The sequence below is a fragment of the Macaca thibetana genome, chromosome 14 (assembly GCF_024542745.1).
Source record: "Macaca thibetana thibetana isolate TM-01 chromosome 14, ASM2454274v1, whole genome shotgun sequence".
Taxonomy (NCBI): Eukaryota; Metazoa; Chordata; class Mammalia; order Primates; family Cercopithecidae; genus Macaca; species Macaca thibetana.
This window is the reverse complement of record NC_065591.1, coordinates 103,854,903-103,878,986: the sequence shown is the minus strand read 5'-3', so window position 1 is coordinate 103,878,986 and position 24,084 is coordinate 103,854,903. Positions and strand designations below refer to the sequence as shown.

The 24,084-nt window shown below is 39.7% G+C and overlaps 1 protein-coding gene across 3 annotated transcripts in view; it reads right to left on the bottom strand.

The window, feature by feature from the left end:
* Positions 1 to 24,084, bottom strand: part of DLAT (dihydrolipoamide S-acetyltransferase) — a 40,964-nt gene that overhangs the window by 6,045 nt on the left and 10,835 nt on the right. For all 3 annotated transcript variants that reach the window (XM_050757711.1, XM_050757713.1, XM_050757714.1), the window contains exons 6-11: positions 23,011 to 23,198; positions 21,063 to 21,216; positions 16,607 to 16,674; positions 14,939 to 15,031; positions 14,196 to 14,303; positions 8,621 to 8,736 (exon numbers count right to left, since the gene is read on the bottom strand). In XM_050757711.1, coding sequence (XP_050613668.1) covers positions 8,621 to 8,736; positions 14,196 to 14,303; positions 14,939 to 15,031; positions 16,607 to 16,674; positions 21,063 to 21,216; positions 23,011 to 23,198 — 727 coding nt within the window. The remainder of the gene's footprint in view (positions 1 to 8,620; positions 8,737 to 14,195; positions 14,304 to 14,938; positions 15,032 to 16,606; positions 16,675 to 21,062; positions 21,217 to 23,010; positions 23,199 to 24,084) is intronic.

Sequence of the window (24,084 nt, the reverse complement as noted above, 5' to 3'; positions counted from 1 at the left end):
ACACCAAAATAATACTGCAATAAAGCGAGTCACATGAATTTTCTGATTTCCTAGTACATATGAAAGTTATGCTTAACACTACACTGTTGTCTACTAGGAGTGCAATAGCATTATGACTAACAAAAAAACCAATGTATATACCTTAATTTAAAACTACGTTATTGCTAAAATATGCTAAAAATCACCTGAACTTTTAGCTAATTGTAATTTTTTTGCTGGTAGAAGATCCTGCCTTGATGTTGATGGCTGCCGACTGATGAGGATTATGGTTGCTGAAGACTGAGTGGCTGTAGCAGTCTCTTTAAGATAACAATGAAGTTTGTCCCACTGATTGACTCTTCTTTTCACAGAAGATTTCTCTGTAGCATGCAGTGCTGTTTGACAGCATTTTAACCATGGAATTTCTTTCAAAACTAGAGTCAGTGCTCTCAAATCCTGCAGTTGCTTTTTCAACTAAATTCATAGGATACTCTAAATCCTCTGTTGTAATTTCAACAATGTTCACAGCTTCTTTACCAGGAGTAGATTCTAGTTCAAGAAACCACTTTCTTTTCCTCTCCATAAGAAGCAGCTACTCATCCATTCAAGTTTTATCATGAGATTGCAGCAATTCATTCCCATCTTCAGGCTCCACTTCTAATTCTAGTTATCTTGCTATTTCTACCAATATCTGCAGTTAATTCCTTTACTAAAAAGTCTTTGAACATCTCAAAGTTACCGACGAGGGCTGGAATCAGCTTCTTCCAAACTGCTGTTAATGATGGATCACTTTCAGAAGGTTTTCAATTTACTTTGCTCAGATCCATCAGAGGAATCACTATGTATGGCAACTATAGCCCTAAAATAAATTTCTTTTTTTTTTTTTTTTTCCTGAGACAGAGTCTTGCTCAGTCGCCCAGGCTGGAGTGCGGTGGTGTGATCTCGGCTCACTGCAAGCTCCGCCTCCCGGGTTCATGCCATTCTCCTGCCTCAGCCTCCCAAGTAGCTGGGACTACAGGCACCTGCCCCTACACCCGGCTAATTTTTTTGTATTTTTAGTAGAGAAAGGGTTTCACCGTGTTAGCCAGGATGGTCTCAATCTCCTGACCTCGTGATCCACCTGTCTCGGCCTCCCAAAGTGCTGGGATTACAGGCGTGAGCCACCGCACCCGGCCAAATAAATTTCTTAAACAATAAGACTCAAAAGTCAAAATTACTCTTTGATCCATGGGCTACAGCATGGATGCTGTGTTAGCAGGCATGAAAATAACCTCAATCTAGGCTGGGCGTGGTGGCTCACACAATCCCACAACTTTGGGAGGCTGAGGCAGGCAGATCACCTGAGGTCAGGAGTTCGAGACCAGCCTGGCCAACATAGTGAGATCCAGTCTCTACTAAAAATACAGCTGGGCCTGGTGGCAGGCACCTGTAATTCCAGCTACTCGGGAGGCTGACGCAGGAGAACTGCTTGAACCCGGGAGGCCGAGGTTGCAGTGAGCAGAGATCGTGCCACTGCAGTCCAGCCTGGATGACAGAGTGAGACTGCATCTCAAAAAAAAAAAAAAAAAAAAAAAAAAAAGAAAAGAGAACTTCAATCTTGTACATGTCCATCAGAGCTCTTGGATGGGCAAGTGCATTGTCTACAAGCATAAATTTTGAAAGGCATCCTTTTTTCTGAGCAGTAGGCCTCAACAGTGGGCTTAAAATATTTAGCAGACCATGCTGTAAACTGTCATCAGGCTTTGTTGTTCCATATATAGCATAGGCAGAGCAGATTTAGAATAATTCTTAAGGGCCCTAGGATTTTCAGAATGGTAAATGAGCACTGGCCTCAACTTGAAGTCACCAGCTGTATTACCTGCTAACAGAATCAACCTGTCCTTTGAAGCTCTAGAGCAAGGTATGGACTTTTCCTCTCTAGCTATGAAAGTCCTGGATGGCATCTTCTTCCAATATAAAGCTGTTTCATCAATTATCTTAGCTATATCTTCTGAATAATTTGTACTTTACCCTGTACTTTTATGTTATTATGGCCTCCTTTCCTTCAACCTCATGAACCAACCTCTGCTAGCCTCAAACTTCTGTTATGCAGCTTCCTCACCTCTATTGGCCTTCAAAGAATTGAAGAGAGTTAGGGCCTTGCTCTGAATGCTTTGGCCTAAGGCAATGCTGTACCTGGTTTAATCTTTTATCTAGACCACTCAAAACTTTCTCCATATCAGCAACAAGGCTGTTTCACTTTCTTGTTATTCATGTGTTCACCAGGATAGTACTTTTCATTTCCTTCAAGAACTTTTTCTTTGTATTCTCAAGTTGGCTGTTTGGCACAAGAAGCCTAGCTTTCAACCTATCTTGGCTTTTGACATGCCTTACTCATTGAGCTGAATCATTTCTAGCTTTTAAAGTAAGAGACATGAAAGTCTTCCTTTCACTCAAACACTCAGAGGCCACTGTAGAGTTACTAATTGGCCTGATTTCAGTTTTATTGTGTCTCAGGGAATAGGGAGGCCCAAGGAGAGGGAGAGAGACAGAGGAACAGCTGGTTGATAATTCTATCAACCAGTCAGAACACATGCAAAATTTATCAATGAAGTTTGCCATCTTATATAGGCATGGTTCATGGGGCATCGAAACAATTACAATGGTAACATCAAAGATCCTTGATCACAGGTCACCATAACAGATAGAATAATAAAGTTTAAAATACTCTAGGAATTGCCAAAATGTGACACAGAGACAGGAAGTGAACACATGCTGTTGGAAACATGGTGCCATCAACTTGCTTGACAGAGGATTGCCACAAGCCTTCAATTTATAAAAAAGCTCAATAAATCAAAGTGCAATAAAGCGAGATCTCACAAGTAGATGGCTCTCACTTCACACCCACACAGTAACAAGTATTGATGAAGACATAAAGAAACTGGAACATTTATCCACTATTGGTGGGAAGGTAAAACGGTGTAACTGCTTTGAAAAATAATGTACAAGTTTCCCTAAAAATTAAACATACTTTTACCCTATGACTCAGATATTCCATTCCTAGGAATCTACTGAAGAAAAATAAAAACACATGTCCACACAAATAATTGTATGTAAATATTCATAGTAGCATCATTCATAATAGCAAAAAACTGGAAAACAAATGTTAATCAACTGGTGAATGATAAAGAGGTACACTGAATACGATTAAACACTATTCAGCAAGAAAAAAGAATAAACTACAGATACATGCTACAACACAGATGAGTCTCAGAAACATTTTGCTAAGTGAAAGAAAGCAAATGCAAAAGACCACATATTTTATTATTCCATTTCTTTTTTTTGAGACGGAGTCTCACTCTGTCACCCAGGCTGGAGTGCAGTGGCAGGATCTCGGCTCACTGTAAGCTCCACCTCCTGGGTTCATGCCATTCTCCTGCCTCAGCCTCCCCAGTAGCTATAGGCGCCTGCCACCACACCTAATTTTTGTGTTTTTAGTAGAGATGGGGTTTCACTGTATTAGCCAGGCTGGTCTTGATCTCCTGACCTCATGATCCACCCACCACGGTCTCTCAAAGTGCTGGGATTACAGGCATGAGCCACTGCGCCCGGCCTATGATTCCATTTCTATAAAAGGTCTAGAAAATACAAATCTATAGATTCAAGCACTAGAACAGATTGCCCAGGGGCTGAAGGTGAAAATAAGAATTTACTATAAATAAGCATGAGTGATCTTCTGGGGGTGATAGAAATTTCTAAAATAAGATTGTGGTAAAGACTGCATAATTCCGTACCTTCAACAAAAATCAAGAAATTGTACACTTAGAGCAGGTACATTTTATGATATGTAAGATGGCAAATTAAAGTGTTAAAAAGTGTCAACATGCAGCCAGGCACAGTGGCTCATGCCAAAATCCCAGCACTTTGGGAGGCTGAGGCAGGCAGGTCACGAGGTCAAGAGATTGAGACCATCCTGGCCAACACGGTGAAATCCCATCTCTATTAAAAATACAAGAATTAGCTGGGTATGGTGGCATGTGCCTATAATCCCAGCTACTCAGGAGGCTGAGGCAGGAGAATCGCTCGAACCTGGGAGGCGGAGGTTGCAGTGAGCCAAGATAGCATCCCTGTACTCCAGCCTGGCAACAGAGTAAGACTCCACCTCAGGGAAAAAAAAAAAAAAAAAAAAAAAAAAAAAAAAAGTGTCTATATGCTGGCACAGAGGGGAATTAAAGGAATATTTTAAAAAAAAAAACAAAACAAACCTGCCTCTATCTAGATTTTAAGTATCCTGTATTTATATTTAAGGAATATAAATTCCTTGAATGTTTGCTGCTGTGACAATCATCATGGTGGCCATAGCATGGAAAAGGAATGCATCTAAAAGCAAGGAACAGGAAAGCCCAAACAGCATCCTAAAAGGAGATAACTGAAAGGTATGTTCAGTAACAGTGGCTAACTCAGAATGGCACAAGAAGAGGGGTTTAGAGAGGTACAATAGTTAAAAATAGGCCTTGAATGAATTACTGAAGACTGTCAATGCCTTAAGCAAGCTATTTCTGCCAGGCTCCAGAAAACTCTCCGTGAGTCAGTAATATGAATAATGCTGAAAACAGGAAGACTAATTTAAAGTCTGTTTAGTGGGCTGAATGGTGGCCCTCCAAAAGATAAGTCTTTGTCCTAATCCCTGGAATCTATCAGTGTGACCTTATTTGGAAAAAGGTCTCTGGAGGTATAATTAGGATCCTGAGATAAGATCATCCTGTATTATCTGAGTGACCCTAAATCCAATGCCAACAGTCCTCTTAAGAGGAGAGAAAATACAGACACAGAGGAGAAAGCCATGTAAAGATGGAAGAAGAGACTGGAGTTATGCAATCACAAACCACTAAATGCCTAGAAACACCAGAACTGGAAAAGGCAAGGAAGGATTCTTCTCTATAGTCTTTGGAGGGAATGCACTGCCCCTGCTGAAACCCTGATTTCAGACTTGTTTCCAGAACTGTGAGAGAATAAATTTGTTTTAATCCATCAATTTTGTGGTCATTAATAATGGTAGCCCTAGAAAACTATACAGTTTATAAAGAATATTATATGCCCAGATGTTCTCCAGGAGAAGAATGACCAAGGAAAAGTTAGAACCAAGAGTTTACCCAATAGGTTTGATCAGATTAAGAAATGGTTTAATGGTTTCTGAAACTCCCCTCCTAGCTTGTGGAGTTTCAGAAAGAATTGACATGTACATAGAAAACTAGCCTTCCCTAAAGCAATTACTAAAATCAATTAGGTTAGCATTCATGGTATAATACATGTCTTAGTCATACAAATTATTTTCATAGGCATACAAATATTAACACTGGACACACACATACTCTAAAAAGATTAACCAGGCCGGGCGCAGTGGCTCAAGCCTGTAATCCCAGCACTTTGGGAGGCCGAGGCGGGCGGATCACAAGGTCAGGAGATCGAGACCATCCTGGCTAACACGGTGAAACCTGGTCTCTACTAAAAATACAAAAAAAAATTAGCCGGGCAAGGTGGCAGGCACCTGTAGTCCCAGCTACTCGGGAGGCTGAGGCAGGAGAATAGCATGAACCCAGGAGGCGAAGCTTGCAGTGAGCTGAGATCGCGCCACTGCACTCCACCCTGGGGAACAGAGCAAGACTCCGTCTCAAAAAAAAAAAAAAGGTTAACCAAATATAGATTTATATTTATTTGTTATTTTTTGAAATGCAGTCTCACTCTCACTCAGGCTGGAGTGCAGCGGCGCGATCCTGGCTCACTGCAACCTCCACCTCCCAGGTTTGAGCAATTCTCCTGCCTCATCTTCCCGATTAGCTGGGACTACAGACGTGCACCACCACACCTGGCTAAGGTTTTCTTTTTTTTGTTTTGTTTTGTTTTTTTTTGTATTTTTAGCAGAGACAGGGTTTCGCCATGTTGGCCAGGCTGATTTCAAACTCCTGACCTCAGGTGATCCACCTGCCTTGGCCTCCCAAAGTGCTGGGATTACAGGTGGGAGCCACCTTGCCCAGCCCCAAATATGGATTATTTGTGCTATAATCAATTTGGGAGGATGATGTTATGTGTGTGTATGTAGGAAGGGCATAACAAAGCTACCTTTTCTCTCTAGTCCCAAGACTGCAGCTAAAGCTAAATATTAATGTTCTTTAACAGGAAGTCAGTCAATAAAATAAATGAAAAACTCATAAAAGGCAACAGAAAAATATTTGGAAATCTGCAGGTAAATAAATACCAGAATAAACAATAGTTTAAAAGTTGTGTTTAAGGGCCAGGCGTGGTAGCTCACGCCTGTGATCCCAGCACTTTGGGAGGCCAAGGTGGCAGATCACAAGGTCAGGAATTCAAGAACAGCCTGGCCAATATGGTGAAACCCCATCTCTACTAAAAATACAAAAAAATTGCCTGGGAGTGGTGGCTCATACCTGTAATCCCAGCTACTCAGGAGGCTGAGGTAGGAGAATTGCTTGAACCCGGGAGGCGGAGGTTGCAGTGAGCCAAGATCGTGCTACTGCACTCTAGCCTAGGTGACAGAGAGAGACTCTGTCTCCCCCCCCCCCAAAAAAAAAAAAAAACCGTTGTGTTTGCCTCCTGGGAACTGACCTCTTATTAAGGGAACAGTATTCCAACCTAAATTTAATATTTAAAAAAATTTTTTTTTTGAGGTAGAGTTTTGCTCTTATCACCCAGACTGGACTGCAATGGCACAATCTCAGCTCACTGCAACCTCTGCTTCCTGGGTTCAAGCAATTCTCCTGCCTCAGTTTCCCAAGTAGCTGAGATTACAGGCATGCACCACCACGGGACCCAGCTAATTTTCGTATTTTTACTAGAGACAGGGTTTCATCATGTTGGCCAGACTGGTCTTGAACTCCTGACCTCAAGTGATCCACCCGCCTCGGCCTCTCAAAGTGCTGAGACTATAGGTGTGAGCCCAGCCCTAAAATATGAATAAATATTAGTAAGTGTGGTATAATATATACTTGGGTCTTTGTTCCCATGTTGCCAGTTCCTGTCATAGAGACCCTAAAACTGGAATTTCCTGAGTGATAGGAGTATCTTTTGTTATTTATAACGAGCCCCTTATATAATAAGCTCCATTGTGGATATTTACGGCAGGATCCCTGCGTAACCTCGGGACGGGGCCAGTCACTAGAAGGGTCAAAATGACTAGAGGATTAGAGAGTTGGAACTTTTAGCTCTACCTACTGACCTAAGGGACAGGGGAGGGAGATGTAGGCTGGAGATCCTGGAGATCAAGCTCTACAAAGACTTTTTTTTCCCCTTTCCTTTTTCTCCCCAGCCCCCACTATCAAGACTCTTCAACAAGATTTAATGAGCTTCCAGTTGCTGAACTGTGGAAGTACTGGAAGGGTGGTATGCCCAGAGAGGATACGGAAGCTCTGCACCACCCCACCTCATACCTCGCCCTAGCCATCTCTTCATCTGGTGTTCACCCGTATCCTTTGCAATATCCTTTATAATAAACATAAGTGTTTCCCCAAATTCTGTGAATTGTCCTAGCAAGTTAATCAAACCCAAGAAAGAGGTCACAGGAACCAGTTTGCAGCCAGTCAGTTACAAGTATGAGTGGCCTACACTTTTGACTGGCATCTGAAGTGAGGGCAGTCTTGTAGGACTGAGCCCTCAATCTTTGGGATCTGACACTATCTACAGGTAGACAGCACCAAAATTGAATTTAATTGAATTAGAGGAACTCATTGCAGAATTCACTGCTTGGCTGGTGTGTGGGGAAACCCTCCCCACCCCTGCCTCTACTCATCTGGTCACAGAATTGGTGCTGTGACTGTGTGACAGTAGAGTACAAAGGAAAAAAGTTTGTTTGTTTCCTTTCAGAATAAGAATAACATAAAAGCATCTACACATTAGAAAACGAATAGGCTTAGGAGTCAGAATCTTAGCTCTAATCACAGTCCTAACACTAACTTATTAACTCGGGCAAGTTACTTAACTCACTGAGCCTCAGTTTCTTCATCTAGAGATGGAAGTGAAAGCACTTATATCATAAGGTGGTCATGAGAATTAAATGAGATAAAAGAGACACAATGAGTACCATACTACTCTATACCATCATAATATTAACAAGTACTCGTTTTAATTTTGCCCCTGAAGCTCAGGAGAACTCATGGGTGAATGAAAATCATCTATTTAACCCTACTTTGTGACAGTCATTATCAACTTAATTACACGTATTTGTTCACTAATCTCCCTTTGCTGAACTCATACAAAGAATCTATAGCCTTTACAAGCTAAATCCAGCAGTATCTCAGGCTGGGCACAGTGGCTCACACCTGAAATCCCAGAACTTTGGGAGGCCAAGGCTGTAGAACTGCTTGACCCCAAGAGTTCAAGACCAGCCTGGACAACAGAGCAAGACCCTGTCTCTTTAAAAAATAAATAAAAAACAACAACAACAAAAACAAGGTTGAAAATTGGAGCCAGAAAGGAAAAAAAGTAAAAAGCAGTATCTCATAAATATTTTTGTGTTGTTTTCAAGTTGTTTGACCTATGTAAGCGATCTGCCTCTCTGTATTCCATTTATCCTTATCCCCTCAACTCCTATTCACATATTAAATAAGAAAACTAGTGATGGATATATATCGTCCCCAGTTATACTTACTGTCTTATAACTGTGTCCATCCAAGAAGAATTTGCTTCGGGAACTTTTAAACATGCCAAAGCTGAAGCTTTTATGATGAAGTCATTGACAGAAATTTTGCTTCTCCCTTCTAAAATCTGGAAAGACAAGAACAACTGTAGTTTCCTTTTTTTTTTTTAAATTTTAAGTTTCAGGGTACATGTGCAGGATATACAAGTTTATTATATAGGTAAACATGTGCCATGGTGGTTTGTTGTACCTGTCAACCCATCACCTAGGTATTAGGCCTCACATGCATTAGCTATTTTTCCTAATGTTCTCCCTCCCCGGACAACTGTAGTTTCTAAATTCTCTCACCAAAGAGTAAAACTGTATAATCTTGAGAAAAGGAGGAGGAGGAGAAAGAGAATGAATATACAAATACCCTGAGGTAGAAAGAAACAAATGAAACCAAACATTGGTTCCTTCATCTTTTTATTTTTTTTTTTATTTTTTTATTTTTATTTATTTTTTTTTTTTCATCTTTTTAAATGCAGACTCTTACAGCTGTTTTCTGGTAAGTACTGCTTTAGCATATCCCATAAGTTATGGCATATTATGTCATAATTTTCATTCATCACAACAATAACAAAATTTGGTTCTTTGAAAAGATCAACCAAATGACAACCACAATGATAAATGTTTAGTTAGACTGACCAAGAAGAGGAGAGAAGACCAGAATTCCTAAAATTAGGAGTGAAATAGGGGACATTACTATCTACCTTACAGAAGTAAAAAGAATTATAGGGAATACTATGAACGACCATACAGACATAAGCTACCAAAACTGAACCAAAGAGAAACAAAAACTCCGAACAGACCTATAACTAACGAAGAGATTGAACTGGTAATTTAAAAACTACCCACATAGAAAAGCTTAGACCCAAATGGCTTCATCAGTATTCTACCAAACATTAAACAAGAATTAATATCAATTCCTCACAAATTCTTTTAAAGAAAAATCAAAGAAGAGCAAGAAACACTTCCCCACACATTCTATAAGACCGGTATTAGCCTGATACCAAAACCAAAGATGACATTAGAAGAAAAAAAAAAAAAACAAAAAAACTACAATAATCTCTTACGAATATAGATGTAAAAATCTTCAGCAAAACGCTAGCAAATAAAATCCAGCAATATATAAAAAGGATCATTCACCATGATCAAATGTGATTTATCCCAAAAATGCAAATTTCCATTAACATCTGAAAATCAATTAACGTAATAATGTCCTAATAGAATACAGGACAAAAAACACATAACCATCTCAACAGACACAGAAAAAGCATTTGATAAAATTCGCATTTGATAAAATTCAATACCCCTTTTCATGATCAAAACACTCTTACTAACTAGGAACCGGAAGGATTGCTCAACCTGATCTAGGGAAACCTCACAACTATTTAATGATCAAAGACTTATTCTCCCAAAGATCAAGAACAAGACGAGATGTCCACTTCTGCTACATCTATTCAACATTGGCTAGAGGTGCCAGCCAGAGTAATTAGGCAAGAAAAGAAATAAAAGGCATACAGGTCAAAACGGAAAAAGTACAATTATCTCTATTTGCAGATAACATTATCTTGTTTACAGAAAATCCTAAGAAATACACTAAAAAACTGTAAGAACTTCAGCAAGTTTGCAGGATACAAGGTCAATATAGATCCCATTCCAGCAGGCATACAAAAAGAAAGATCAATATAGAAAAATCAATTGTTATCTCGATTGATTGCTCAGAGTCAGTTATACATATAACTCCTTTTCTACTCTTTCCCCACTTCTCACTAGAATAGCTGACTAGTCTTAAAAAAAAAAACAATCATACCTTTATATAGTAGCAATGAAAAATCTGAAAATGAAATTTAGAAAACAATTCCACTTAGAGTAATATTAAAAAGAATAAAATACCTAGGAATAAGTTTAACAAATGCAAATTTAGAGTGCAAAACTTACACTCTGAAAAACTATAAAAAAATTGTTAAAAGAGACTGAAGAACACTCAACTAAATACAGGGGCATCTACATGTTCACGGATGAAAAGACAGTATTCTTCGGATGGCAACACTTGCCAAATTGATCAGCAGACACATCCAATCAATCCTTATCAAAATGTTAACTGGCTTCAATGCAGAAATTTACAAGTTAATCCTAAAATTCATTTAGAATTGCAAGGGACTCAGACAAAACAATCTTGAGAAAAAAGAACAAAGACGACTCACATTTCCTGATTTTTTTTTTTTTTTTTTGAGAGGGAGTCTGGCTCTGTCGCCCAGGCTGGAGTGCAGTGGCCGGATCTCAGCTCACTGCAAGCTCCGCCTCCCGGGTTTACGCCATTCTCCTGCCTCAGCCTCCCGAGTAGCTGGGACTACAGGCGCCCGCCACCTCGCCCGGCTAGTTTTTTTTTTGTATTTTTTAGTAGAGATGGGGTTTCACCGTGTTAGCCAGGATGGTCTTGATCTCCTGACCTCGTGATCCGCCCGTCTCGGCCTCCCAAAGTGCTGGGATTACAGGCTTGAGCCACCGTGCCTGGCCCACATTTCCTGATTTTACAACTTATTACAAAGCTAAAGTAATCAAGACTATGGTACTGGCATAAGGGTATACAGAGATTAATGGAATGGAATTAAGAATCTGGAAATAGGCACAGTGGCTCATGGCTGTAATCCCAAACTTTGGGAGGCCGAGGTGGGTAGATCACTTGAGGTCAGGAGTTCGAGACCAACCCGGCCAACATGGTGAAATCCTGTCTCTACTAAAAGTACAAAAATTAGCCAGGCATGGTGGCTCATGCCTGTAATCCCAGCTACTTGGGAGGCTGAGGCACGAGAATTGCTTGAACCTGGAAGGCGGAGGTTGCAGTGAGCCAAGATCACGCCACTGCACCCCAGTCTGGGCAGAGTGAGACTCAGTCTCAAAAATCGGCACAAGACAAAGATGCTCTCCCCCTCACCACTCCTATTCAACACAGTATTGGAAGTTCTGGCCAGGGCAATCAGGCAAGAGAAAGAAATAAAGAGTATTCAAATTGAAAGAGAGGAAGTCAAATTGTCTCTGTAGATGACATGATTGTATAGTTAGAAAACTCCATCATCTCAGCCCAAAATCTCCTTGAGCTAATAAGCAACTTCAGCAGTCTCAGGACACAAAATCAGTGTGCAAAAATCACAAGCACTGCTATACACCAACAGACAAACAGCCAAATCATGAGTGAACTCCCATTCACAATTGCTACAAAGAGAACAGAATACCTGGAATTAATTTTGACAAGGATACCAAGATAATTCGATGGGGAAAGATGGTGCTGGGGTGAAAGAAACCAGAAACCTAGGAATACAACTTACAAGGGATGTGAAGGACCTCTTCAAGAACTACAAACCACTGCTCAAGGAAATGAGAGAACACAAAAACAAATGGACAAACATTCCATGCTCACAGATAAGAAGAACCAATATCATGAAAATGGCCATACTGCCCAAAGTAATTTATAAATTCATTGCTATCCTCATCAAGCAACCATTTACTTTCTTCACAGAATTAGAAAAAAACTACTTTAAATTTCATATGGAACCAAAAAAGGGTCCATATAACCAAGACAATCCTAAGCAAAAAGAACAAAGCTGGAGGCATCATGCTACCTGACTTCAAACTACAATACAAGGCTACAGTAACAAAAACAGCATGGTACTGGCACCAAAACAGATATATAGACCAATGGAACAGAACAGAAGAACAGAGGCCTCAGACATATCGCCACACATCTACAACCATCTGATTTTTGACAAACCTACAAAAACAAGAAATGGGTAAAGGATTCCCTATTTAATAAACGGTGTTGGGAAAACTGGCTAGCCATATGTAGAAAACTGAAACTGGACCCCTTCCTTACACCTTATACAAAAATTAACTCAAGATGGATTAGACTTAAATGTAAGACCTAAAACCATAAAAACCCTAGAAGAAAACCTAGGCCATACCATTTAGGACACAGACATTGGCAAAGACTTCATGACTAAAACACCAAAAGCAATGGCAACAAAAGCCAAAATTGACAAATGGGTCGAATTAAACTAAAGAGGTTCTGCACAGCAAAATATACTATCATCAGAGTGAACAGGCAACCTACAGAATGGGAGACAATTTTTGCAATCTATCCATCTGACAAAGGGCTAATATCCAGAATCTACGAGGAACTTAAACAAATTTACAAGAAAAAAACAAACGACCCCATCAAAAAGTGGGCAAAGGATATGAACAGACACTTCTCAAAAAAAGACATTTATGCGGCCAACAAACATATGAAAAAAAGCTCATCATCACTGGTCATTAGAGAAATGCAAATCAAAACCACAATGAAATACCATCTCACACCAGTCAGAATGGCGATCATTAAAACATCAGGAAACAACAGATGCTGGAGAGAATGTGGAGAAATAGGAGCGCTTTTACACTGTTGGTAGGAGTGTAAATTAGTTCAACCATTGTGGAAGGCAGTGTGGCGATTCCTCAAGCATCTAAACCAGAAATACCATTTGACCCAGAAATCCCATTACTGGGTATAGACTCAAAGGATTATAAATTATTCGACTATAAAGACACATGTACACGTATGTTTACTGCAGCACTGTTCACAATAACGAAGACTTGGAACCAACCCAAATGCCCACCAATGATATGCTGGATAAAGAAAATGTGGCACATATACACCATGGAATACTATGCAGCCATTAAAAAAGGATGAGTTCATGTCCTTTACAGGGACATGGATGAAGCTGGAAACCATCATTCTCAGCAAACTAACACAGGAACAGAAAACCAAACACCGCATGTTCTCACTGTAAGTGCGAGTTGAACAATGAGAACACATGGACACAGGGAGAGAAACACCACACACCAGGACCTATATACAGGGGGACGAGGGGTTAGGGGAGGGATAGCATTAGCAGAAATACCTGATGTAGATGACGGGCTGATGGGTGCAGCAAACCACCATGGCACGTGTATACCTATGGAACAAACCTGCACGTTCTGCACATGTACCCCAGAATTTAAAGTATAATAAAACAAAACAAAACAAAAAATAACAAGATCAAAAAAAAAAAAATCTGGAAATAAAATTCTCACATATATGATTAATTTTGACAAGGAAACCAAGATAATTCGATGGGGAAAGATGGTGCTGGGATGAAAGAATAAATGTCCACATGCAAAACAATGAAGTTAGATTCCTATCTCACACTACCTACAAAAAATTAACTCAAAATACAGCAAAGACCTATGTAAGAACTAAAACTATAAAACTGTTACAAGGAAACATAAGTGTAAATCTTTATGACCTTAGACTAGGTAATAGTTTCTTAGATATAATACCAAAAGCACAGAAGAAAAAAATAAAGTGGACATAACCAATATTTAAAATCTTGTGCTTCAAAGGACAAGATCAAGAAAGTAAACACCAGCTGGCATACTGTAACAAAATATATGGACAAAAATATAAATGTTTGGTGGGGAAAGACAAAATTTTTGTAACTTAGAAAGTTGGAATTTTCAGACCTTTTACCTTATTAAGTTCTTTCCGTACCAACAAAACTTCTCCCATATTTACATCTATAGAAAGGTAATAATGAGGTATGGTTTGCTTTGATTGCATTAATCGCTGTGCAATAACCTGAAACCAAAGAGATTTTAAAAAAATCATCTTGAGTTAAGACCTTAACTAATTCAGGGCTCTGTTTGTCTCTTCACCTTACTCTCTGGTAATACTTACCTCAAGCATTATTATAATTGAAAGACGGAGGACTCCACCATAATATAACACCTCCTAGGTTGTTTTTTTTTTTTTTTTTGAGATGGAGTCTCGCTCTGCTGCCTAGGCTGGAGTGCGGTGGTGTGATCTCGGCTCACCACAACCTCCACTTCCCAGGTTCAAGCAATTCTCCTGCCTCAGCCTCCCGAGTAGCTGGGACTACAGGCATGCGCCACCATGCCCAGCTAATTTTTGTATTTTTAGTAGAGACGGGGTTTCACTATGTTGGCCAGGTTGGTCTTGAAGTTCAGACCTTGTGTTCCACCCGCCTCGGCCTTCCAAAATGCTGGGATTACAGGCGTGAGCCACTGCACCTGGCCCTTCTAATAGAACAAATGGATTCAAGTATTCAGCTGGCCAAAACTTCCCTTAAAGTAATCGTCTAATATTCCCAACTTAAAAAGCCTCTGTTAATGTGTTAAAACTATGGAAGCAACTAAACAACTAGAGTAAAGATGCCCCTAATAGCTGATTCCAGATGATGGTAATTCTCTTACCCGACGAATGTTGCTAATTGGGATATCTGTGAAGACACCTGTAGGAACTGGTGCCATTCCAGGACCTGTGGGAGGCACAACAGCTGCTGGAGCCTATGGGAGGAAAGAAAAAGTTCTCAGTAACTATGGCTCAATCTTAGCATAAGTACCTGGGAAAGACTGCCAGTGACTATGCAGTTTTTTTTTTGGAGACAGGGTCTTGCTCTGTCACCCAGGCTGGAATGCAGTGGCTCAATCATGGTTCACTGCAGCCTCAACCTCCTGGGCTCAAGCAGTCCTCACATCTCAGCCCCTAGAGTAACTGGGAATACAGGTGCATGCCACCATGCCCAGCTAATTTTTTTGTATTTTTAGTAGAGATGGAAATTAGCCATGTTGCCCTGACTAGTCTCAAACGCCTGGGCTCAAGTGATCCACTCACCTTAGCTTCCCAAAGTGCTGGGTTTACAAGCATGAGCCACCATGGCCAGTCTAAAAACTAAGCTTTATACAATAGCTATTTCTGTCCCCAGCGAGCAAGAGACTTCTGCTTGTTTTAAGAGTTTTAATTTTTTTACTTAGAATTCTGAAATCATATTTTAAATGTCATTTTTCTTTGTGTCAGAGTATGTTCAATGACCAGTTTATGTCAAAATAATTTTGTTTTTGCAAAATTATGTTCAAGAAAAGCAACCGAAGCATTCTTAAATCACAAGGAATAATAAATAAATATAAACAAGTTAATCCATTAACCTAAACAACGTTAAAAAATGGGGATGGGGGCTGGACACGATGGTTTACTTGAGGCCAGGAGTTCGTGACCAGCCTGGCCAATATGGCGAAACCCTGTCTGTACTAAACATACCAAAATTAGCCAGGTGTGGTGGCATGCACCTGTAGTCCCAGCTACTTGGGAGGCTGAGTCACGAGAATCGCCTGAATCCAGGAGGCAGAGGTTGCAATGAGCTAAGATAGTGCCACTGCACTCCAGCCTGGGCGACAGTGAGACTGTCTCAAAAACAAACATACAAAAAAACCAAACACCAAAAACAACTCATTCAACTGTACTTTAAAATATTTTGAAACAGAAAAAAAGAACAAATCTTTTTTTTCAAAGCAAAAACTGATTAACTAGCTCAAAACATAATGTGGAATATGTGTCAAGGTAGTATATCATCTTTGATCTTGTGTATAAATGATAGCACACAAATATCTAAATACACTTGGCCCTCCATATCTATAAGTTCTGCATCACTGGATTCAACCAAAGGCAAATCAAAAATATTCCAGGAAAAAAAAGATGGTTACATCTGTACTGCACAAGTACAGACTTTTTGTCCTTGTTATTATTTCCTAAGCAATAAAATACAACTATTTACACATTTACCTTGTATTTAATATTATAAGTAATCTAGAGATGATTTAAAGTATTTGAGAGGATGTGGGTAAGTTATATACAAATACTACACTATTTTATATAAGAGACTTAGGTATTTGTGAATTTTGGTATACAAGGGGGCTCCTGGAACCAACCTCTTATGGGTACTGAGGGATGACTGTATTATTAAACCACTGAAGTTAGAAGAAAACAGTCTTGGTTGAGCTATTTCATTCATAAATAATGTATGAAATAGTCTAACAGGCTGCAGAGACTAACTGCAAAAAAAGTAAGAGCTACACATAACTCACAGGAGCAGCTTTACTAGGCACAAAAGAGTCAATATCCTTCTTGGTGATTCTACCATCTGGTCCTGTCCCTGTAAGAGACATAAATATCACATACATGACGGCGTACCATTGGTTCCCCAAGGAGATCAACACTGTGATCCTAAACTGCAAGCGCCTAAGGGTTTACTACCAAAAACATTCTGAAAGGATCACAGCCTTAACCCTACCCCTTAAGGTTCTCCCTATGAATACCAGCTTTTGTCAACTATTAATTTTAATCCACACAGAGTACCAGTGTGTGATCTGGAGTGGGTCTTTTCTTTTTAACTATTGCAAATATTCCTTTATGTATTTCTCTTTTAGAGTTTTATCCAAGTTGTACTTAATTTTTTTCATCTTCCTTACTTTTAAATTGGGAAATGCTGGCATGAAGATAATGCCGAGCACCGTTTATATCTCCAAAAGGGAAATTAACTGCCTCCTCCTGGTTAGCTCCAAAAAAACATTCCTGAGCCATGAAATAGATCATAGATCTCATTTGGGTTCTGGATTTATGTGACCATAAAGAATTCCTTTTGTACAGAATTTACAGGTATAACAATAATTGTTTTGGCAAATCAAGTCAATTTTTTCAACCCAAAATAGCATGAATAACTCTTATATGCGATTATCTCATCTTTAGAATCATTCATTCCTTATGTGGTCTCTATAATTCATAGCTTTTTCACAGTAGCCAAGGCTCTAAACTGGCCTAGGTTAAAGGAAATGAAGGGAAAAGGTGCAATGTCACACATGAGGAAGGATCTTCAAAGTTCTCTCAGTAGGTTTAATTTTACTTATATTCAATTTCCTCCTTCCTCCCACCTACAGCCTCTTAGGTTTAATTTTGGACCCAAGTAGATAATCTTGACCTTTAATTCTAAGGAGATTCAGAATTTAGTTATTATTATATAATACCTTTTACACTGGCCCACTTCTAGGAAAAAATTTGGTCAAATTGATTCATCTTCCCCCAAGACAGACTTTAAAAAGGACTCTCGTTGTGTGTAGTTCTTCCCAAGTCCTTTCCTTCATTACAAAAACTGAGTTGGCTAGGATTGTAATTATTCTCACCAGGAGCTCTAGAACAGAGGTAGTAGTATCCCTGTTGGATTTCTCTCCTTTACAAAAGACAGAAACCATAACCTCCCCTTACAACCAAGGCTGATCTAGACACCACAGCCCCTCAAGAGGAGGAAATCCATAGTACCGCCTGCCTTATGCTAAGCTTCTGCCACCCACAAGAATTTCCTGACTCAGGCGTTAGTTGAAACCTTTTAAACCCTTTTCCCTATCTCTCTTGGGTGGCACAACAGGCCATCATACAGTAATATGGTATAAAGGGAAGAACACTGGGCTATAGGTAAAAAAAGTAGGGATTTTGTCAAACATAAACTAGATAAATGTTTCATCCATTGCCATAGAGCAACCAAAATGATCTTTTTAAAACACAATCATTTTATTTCACTTCCTTGCTTAAATTTTTCAATGGCTTCCTCAAGTACTTTAAATAAAATTCAAACTCTTTACCATAATCTATAAGATCATGTATGTTCTCATCCCTGTTTTTTTCCAATCTCATCTCCTACTAGACCCTTTGCTCATTATGTTTCATTAACACTGGCCTCTGGTTTTTTTTTTTCATTTGAGATGGAGTCTCACTCTGTCGCACAGGCTGGAGTGCAGTGGCACGATCTCAGCTCACTGCAAGCTCGGCCTCCAGGGTTCACGCCATTCTCCTGCCTCAGCCTCCCAAGTAGCTGGGACCACAGGTGCCTGCCACTGTGCCCGGCTAATTTTTTTTGTATTTTTAGTAGAGACGGGGTTTCACCGTATTAGCCAGGATGGTCTCCATCTCCCGACCTTATGATCCGCCCGCCTCGGCCTCCCAAAGTGCTGGGATTATAGGCGTGAGCCACCACGCCCGGCCAACACTGGCCTCTTTTATGTTCCTCAGACATGCTAAACTCTTTCCCATTTCGGACTGTGTACAGCTAGTCTCTCTATCTAAAATGATCTTTCCCCAGTTCTTCACATGGTTGACTGAAACCGCCTCCTTCTTATCTTTCAGATCAAATCAAATGTCACCTCATCAAAAAGATCTCCCAACCACCCTGTCTAAAAGTAGTCATGACTGCACAAATATCCATCCACCCTTTCACTCACTAGTATATCACTGAGTTTCTTTCTTTCTTAGCACTTAAATCATCTTATTAACAAAAATATTATCATTATAGCTAATACCTAGACATGCTTTCTCTGTACAGGCACTGGTTAACTTATTTAAACCTCACAACCATTAAACCTACTGTACTTATATAGAAACCGACACAAAAGGTCACACAGCTAGTATAAGGAGCTGAGGTTCACACCCAAGCATTCCAGCTACACAGCTCACACTTTTAACCACTATGCTATACTCCCTTTCTGTTCATTTAATTCTTTACTGTTAGTCATATAAGCAACTGAAACTGAAATCTTATCCATCTGATGAATGAGTGTCTGATGCGTAGATAGTATTCGATGGTATTTACCACCTAACTCTGCCTGCATAGTAAGAATAGTGGGATTTTCTTTCCTTCTTTTTTTTCTTTTTTTTTTTTTTTTTTTGGGACGGAGTCTCGCTCTGTCGCCCAGGCTGGAGTGCAGTGGCGCGATCTCGGCTCACTGCAAGCTCCGCCTCCCGGGTTCACGCCATTCTCCTGCCTCAGCCTCCCGAGTAGCTGGGACTACAGGCACCCACAACCGCGCCCGGCTAATTTTTTGTATTTTTAGTAGAGACGGGGTTTCACCGTGGTCTCGATCTCCTGACCTTGTGATCCGCCCGCCTCGGCCTCCCAAAGTGCTGGGATTACAGGCATGAGCCACCGCGCCCGGCCTCCTTCTTTTTTTTCTTAACACTCCTCCTCAGCTCATGCCTAAGGGATTTTCCACTTATATCTTTAGTAAGGTAACCAGTATTGCTTAATATCTAATAAATGGTCCTTCTTTGCTTGTCTAAATTCTTTAGATATAATTATTAACCCAGTCCTTTCTCCCTTTAAAAGTTATTCCAACTTACACTGCTGTCCCTGATTCTAATCATATATACATAAAGAATAGGAATATACTACCGAAATGGTACTAAGATGGAAAAAAAAAGAGTCTTCCAATATTATAAGAATCTCTAAAATCCAAAAACTTTACAACATTCTACTCTTGTGTCTTGGGATTGGCTTGCCTTCTAACTACAAGACAGCAAATTGCAGATAGGGGATAACCACCACTGAGCACCCATAACTAAACAACTGGGGAAATAAGCATATTTTTCTTTAGTAATTACAGATGGCAGAGCATCAGAATGGAAGGCAGGATAGGGTAGTGTGAAGAAACAGGCTTTAGAGTTAAACAAATCTAGAGTCACACTGCAACTTTACTATTTAACAGGAAAAAAGAACCCTGAAGAGTCTGAGAGTCTGTTTTCTTATCCAGAAAATAGGGAATGATAATTCTTACTTCAAGAAGTGTTGTGTACATTAAGTATGGTAAGTTAAATGACTGGCACATAGTACTAGCCATCAAACCAAGTTCCAAGAATAATAACTTCCCTCCTTTTCCAAATAAGTACCTTAGTTATCCTACACTAAATTTTAGCTTAGGTTTAACTCAAAAAAACTTACTTAAGCGCCAGGCAATAATATCAATATGAATGACAACAAACATGTATTGAGTACTTATATGCTAGATAACAGTTCTAGGCACTTCACCTGTTATAGCTCATTTAACTCTCACAATCTATATGATGTACAATACCTCGGTTTTATGGCTAGAAAAGTAATTGACATAAGGACATACAATTTAAGTAATTCACTGGAAAACAGATTACATAGAAAATTATAAAGCCAGGATGAAACGCTAGGTGGTCTGATTCCAGGCCCCATGCTCTTATCACAAAGCTATATTTTTTCTTTGGGGACAGACAGACAAGTAAGGCATTTTCCCTTGCCTTCAGGGAGCTCTAGTTCTGTTTTATATGAAGTTTATCATTTTAAGTCATTCCAAATCACCCCAATTTCAAATTTTATTTTGCTTTGCTTATTACTACAGTCAACCTAGCACTAACAGAGGTTTCTTATTACACAATCAAGTCCCATAACCCAATTTTGCTGAACAAGTACATATACTTTCAAACAAGTAGTTTCCATGAAGAGAAGAGGGAAAAAAAAAGGTATCTAAAGTATATGGGTAGATTCTAGGCAGAGTAAATAAAGCTCAGTAAAAGTTTCCCTACCCTGTGGTGGCAACAAAAGAACTATTTCTCCCTTCTGATGTAATTATTAACAGTTGTCCCTACTATCCCAGTTATAAGTATGGCTATATATAGTTATACTTGCAAGTCTTAAGGAGGAAATTCAACTAAATTTAACTTTATAACTCTATTCCATAGAAACAGATTTACCTTTTACTTGTGTAAGATCAATCCCTTTCTCTACTGCCAACTTCTTTGCAAGAGGGCTAACAAACACCCTTCCCTTTGGTCCAGCAGGAGTAGCAGGGCAGGGTGCTGAAGGTGTAGGAGCTAAAGGCTGAGGAGTTGGAGGAACAGTGGCCACCTTTTGAAAAAAAAATTACAAATTGTTTTAATTCACCACTTCAAAGATTGGTCTGAAAGATTAAAAGTTTACATCTTATTAATAAATTAAAACTATTTTAATTAAATATTAATAACTTTCATCTTTTTTCCAAAGATCATAATGTACTTTTCTCCAGTTTAACCAACATAATGTAGTAATACGAACAGCAAGAACAATATACATCTATGTGAAAGACAGAACAAAGTTACTTTATTCCATAACAACATGAAGAAGCACAGAACTGAATATTGCCAATCAGTGTATAGTATCCTATGGCCTTTCTTCACTTTAATCTCTTACCACTTCTTTATTTGCATTCTTTTACATCACCAACATAATTTTTATTTTTAATTATCCTAACATCTTTCTTTATTTTTTTGAGACAGAGTCTTGCTCTGTCACCCAGGCTGGAGTGCAGTGGCGCAATCTCAGCTCACTGCAACCTCCGCCTCCTGGGTTCAAGCAATTCTCCTGCCTCAGCCTCCCAAGTAGCTGGGATTACAGACATGCACCACCATGACCAGCTAATTTTTTGTATTTTCAGTAGAGATGGGGTTTCACCATGTTGGCCAGGCTGGTCTCAAACTCCTGACCTCAACCGATCCATTCGTCTCGGCCTCCCAAAGTGCTGGGATTACCAGCGTGAGCCACCACACCCAGCCAGCTAATTTCAAAATACAAAAATTATGCTGTAAGGCCCCATGTTGAAAAGTATCTTAAAAAATATAGTCAGGTACGGTGGCTTATACCTGTAATCCCAGCACTTTGGGAGGTTGAGGTGGGCAGATCACCTGAGGTCAGAAGTTCATGATCAGCCTGGCCAACATGGTGAAACCCCTTCTCTACTAAAAATAAAAACATTAGCCAGGCATGGTGGCTGGCGCCTGTAATCCCAGCTACTCAGGAGGCTGAAGCAGGAGAATGGCTTGAACCCGGGAGGTATAGGCTGCAGTGAGCCAAGATCGCGCCACTGCAAGCCAGCCTGGGCGATGGAGTGAGAATCCGTCTCAACAACAACAATTAAAAAACAAAACCAAAAAAAAGAAATACAACAACAATGCTACTTGCCAGCTTCCCACAAATGTAGAGTAGTCACAAATCAACTTTTGTCTTATAGAAATGTTTACCTAGCTTAAACTCACGATTCTAGCATCTGCAGAAGCTTCACTGTCAGTGTTATCTCTGGTTGGAGTTAATGCAAGTTCATGTTATAGTTTATTATAAAGTATTTTGTGATATAATAAATTCTATGCAAAAGAAGTCATGTCAAGGTTCCACTGTATCAGAAATATATGCTTGACCTACTACGTGAATAACAGGATTTCAAGTGACAGAGATTATTCAGTATATTTAATAAAAAACGGGCAATGAAGTGAGCTATGACTGCACCGCTGCACTCCAGCCTTGGCGACAGGGTGAGACCTTGTCTCTTTTAAAAAAAAAAAAAAAAAGGGCTGGGGCAATGAAGCCTTACTTTCCACAAGCATGATATCTACATCTAAAGCAGAAAGAGAGCATGTCACTCAGCTTTGTTTTCAGCAGGACTCTAGATGGCAGAAAAAAAAACAAGCTACAAGGCCCAAACTATCGACCATTAGGTGAACAATGCAGTACAACAAACACTATAGGTCTCCACAAAGGTTAATCAACTATCTCCCTCCTTAGTCATAGAATCTTGGAGGTGGAAGGAACCTAGGATATCATCTAATCAAAACTCCTTAATTTAGAGAGAAACAAGGTTAAGTGTTTCCTGAATTCTAGAAGCATACCTACCGGGGGTGGGGTAGGTGGTGGTGCTTGTGGTTTTAAATCTGTTACTTCAGTTGGCCTATAGTCAGCAAATGCTGATATATCTGCCTCTTTTTCTACAATGATACAGAGTGGGGTTCCTAGAGGGACATCTCTTGTGCCTTCAGGGACCAGGATTTTTGCCAGATAACCTTCTTCCTGTACTTCAAAACCTTAAATAGAAAGAAAAAACATTATGGGACTTCAGAGATTCCACTATCCCTCCAAACTCATAGCACAGTTTTAAGTAAAATGATTTTTCTCATTCAAGCTAGCTATATAACCTTTTTTGCAACCTATTTAACCTTCTGTGTCTTGGTTTCTTTACCTACAATATGGGGATAATAATAGTGCCAATCTCACAGGGATGTTTATACATTTAAACGGATTTAATATTTTTCAAGTTCTTTGAAATAATATGACCTGGTACAAAATAGCACCTGGTCCAAAGTAAATGATAAATAAATATGTGTTCAATAAAACTATGAAAGATTACAGATAGTGGTTAGTTCTAAAAGTTATTAAAAAATCTCCAAGGATAGCCCCCATGCAGACTCACAAGACTGTAAGATGGAGTTGGAAGTCAGCTATGCTGCTAAAGATAAGAACCACACGGGCGCGGTGGCTCAAGCCTGTAATCCCAGCACTTTGGGAGGCCGAGACGGGCAGATCACGAGGTCAGGAGATCGAGACCATCCTGGATAACATGGTGAAACCCCGTCTCTACTAAAAAAAATACAAAAAACTAGCCGGGCGAGGTGGCGGGCGCCTGTAGTCCCAGCTACTTGGGAGGCTGAGGCAGGAGAATGGCGTGAACCCAGGAGGCGGAGCTTGCAGTGAGCTGAGATCCGGCCACTGCACTCCAGCCTGGGCGACAGAGCGAGACTCCGTCTCAAAAAAAAAATACAAAAAAACAAACAAACAAAAAAAACAAGAACCACATACGTGCCAAATTAAGGGAGCTACCAACCTAGATATTAATGTTGGATTTCAGCCCTAAAAGCATCTTTGGAACTTTTCTAAGAGGTTATACTTGGTATTATACCAAATATTTCAATG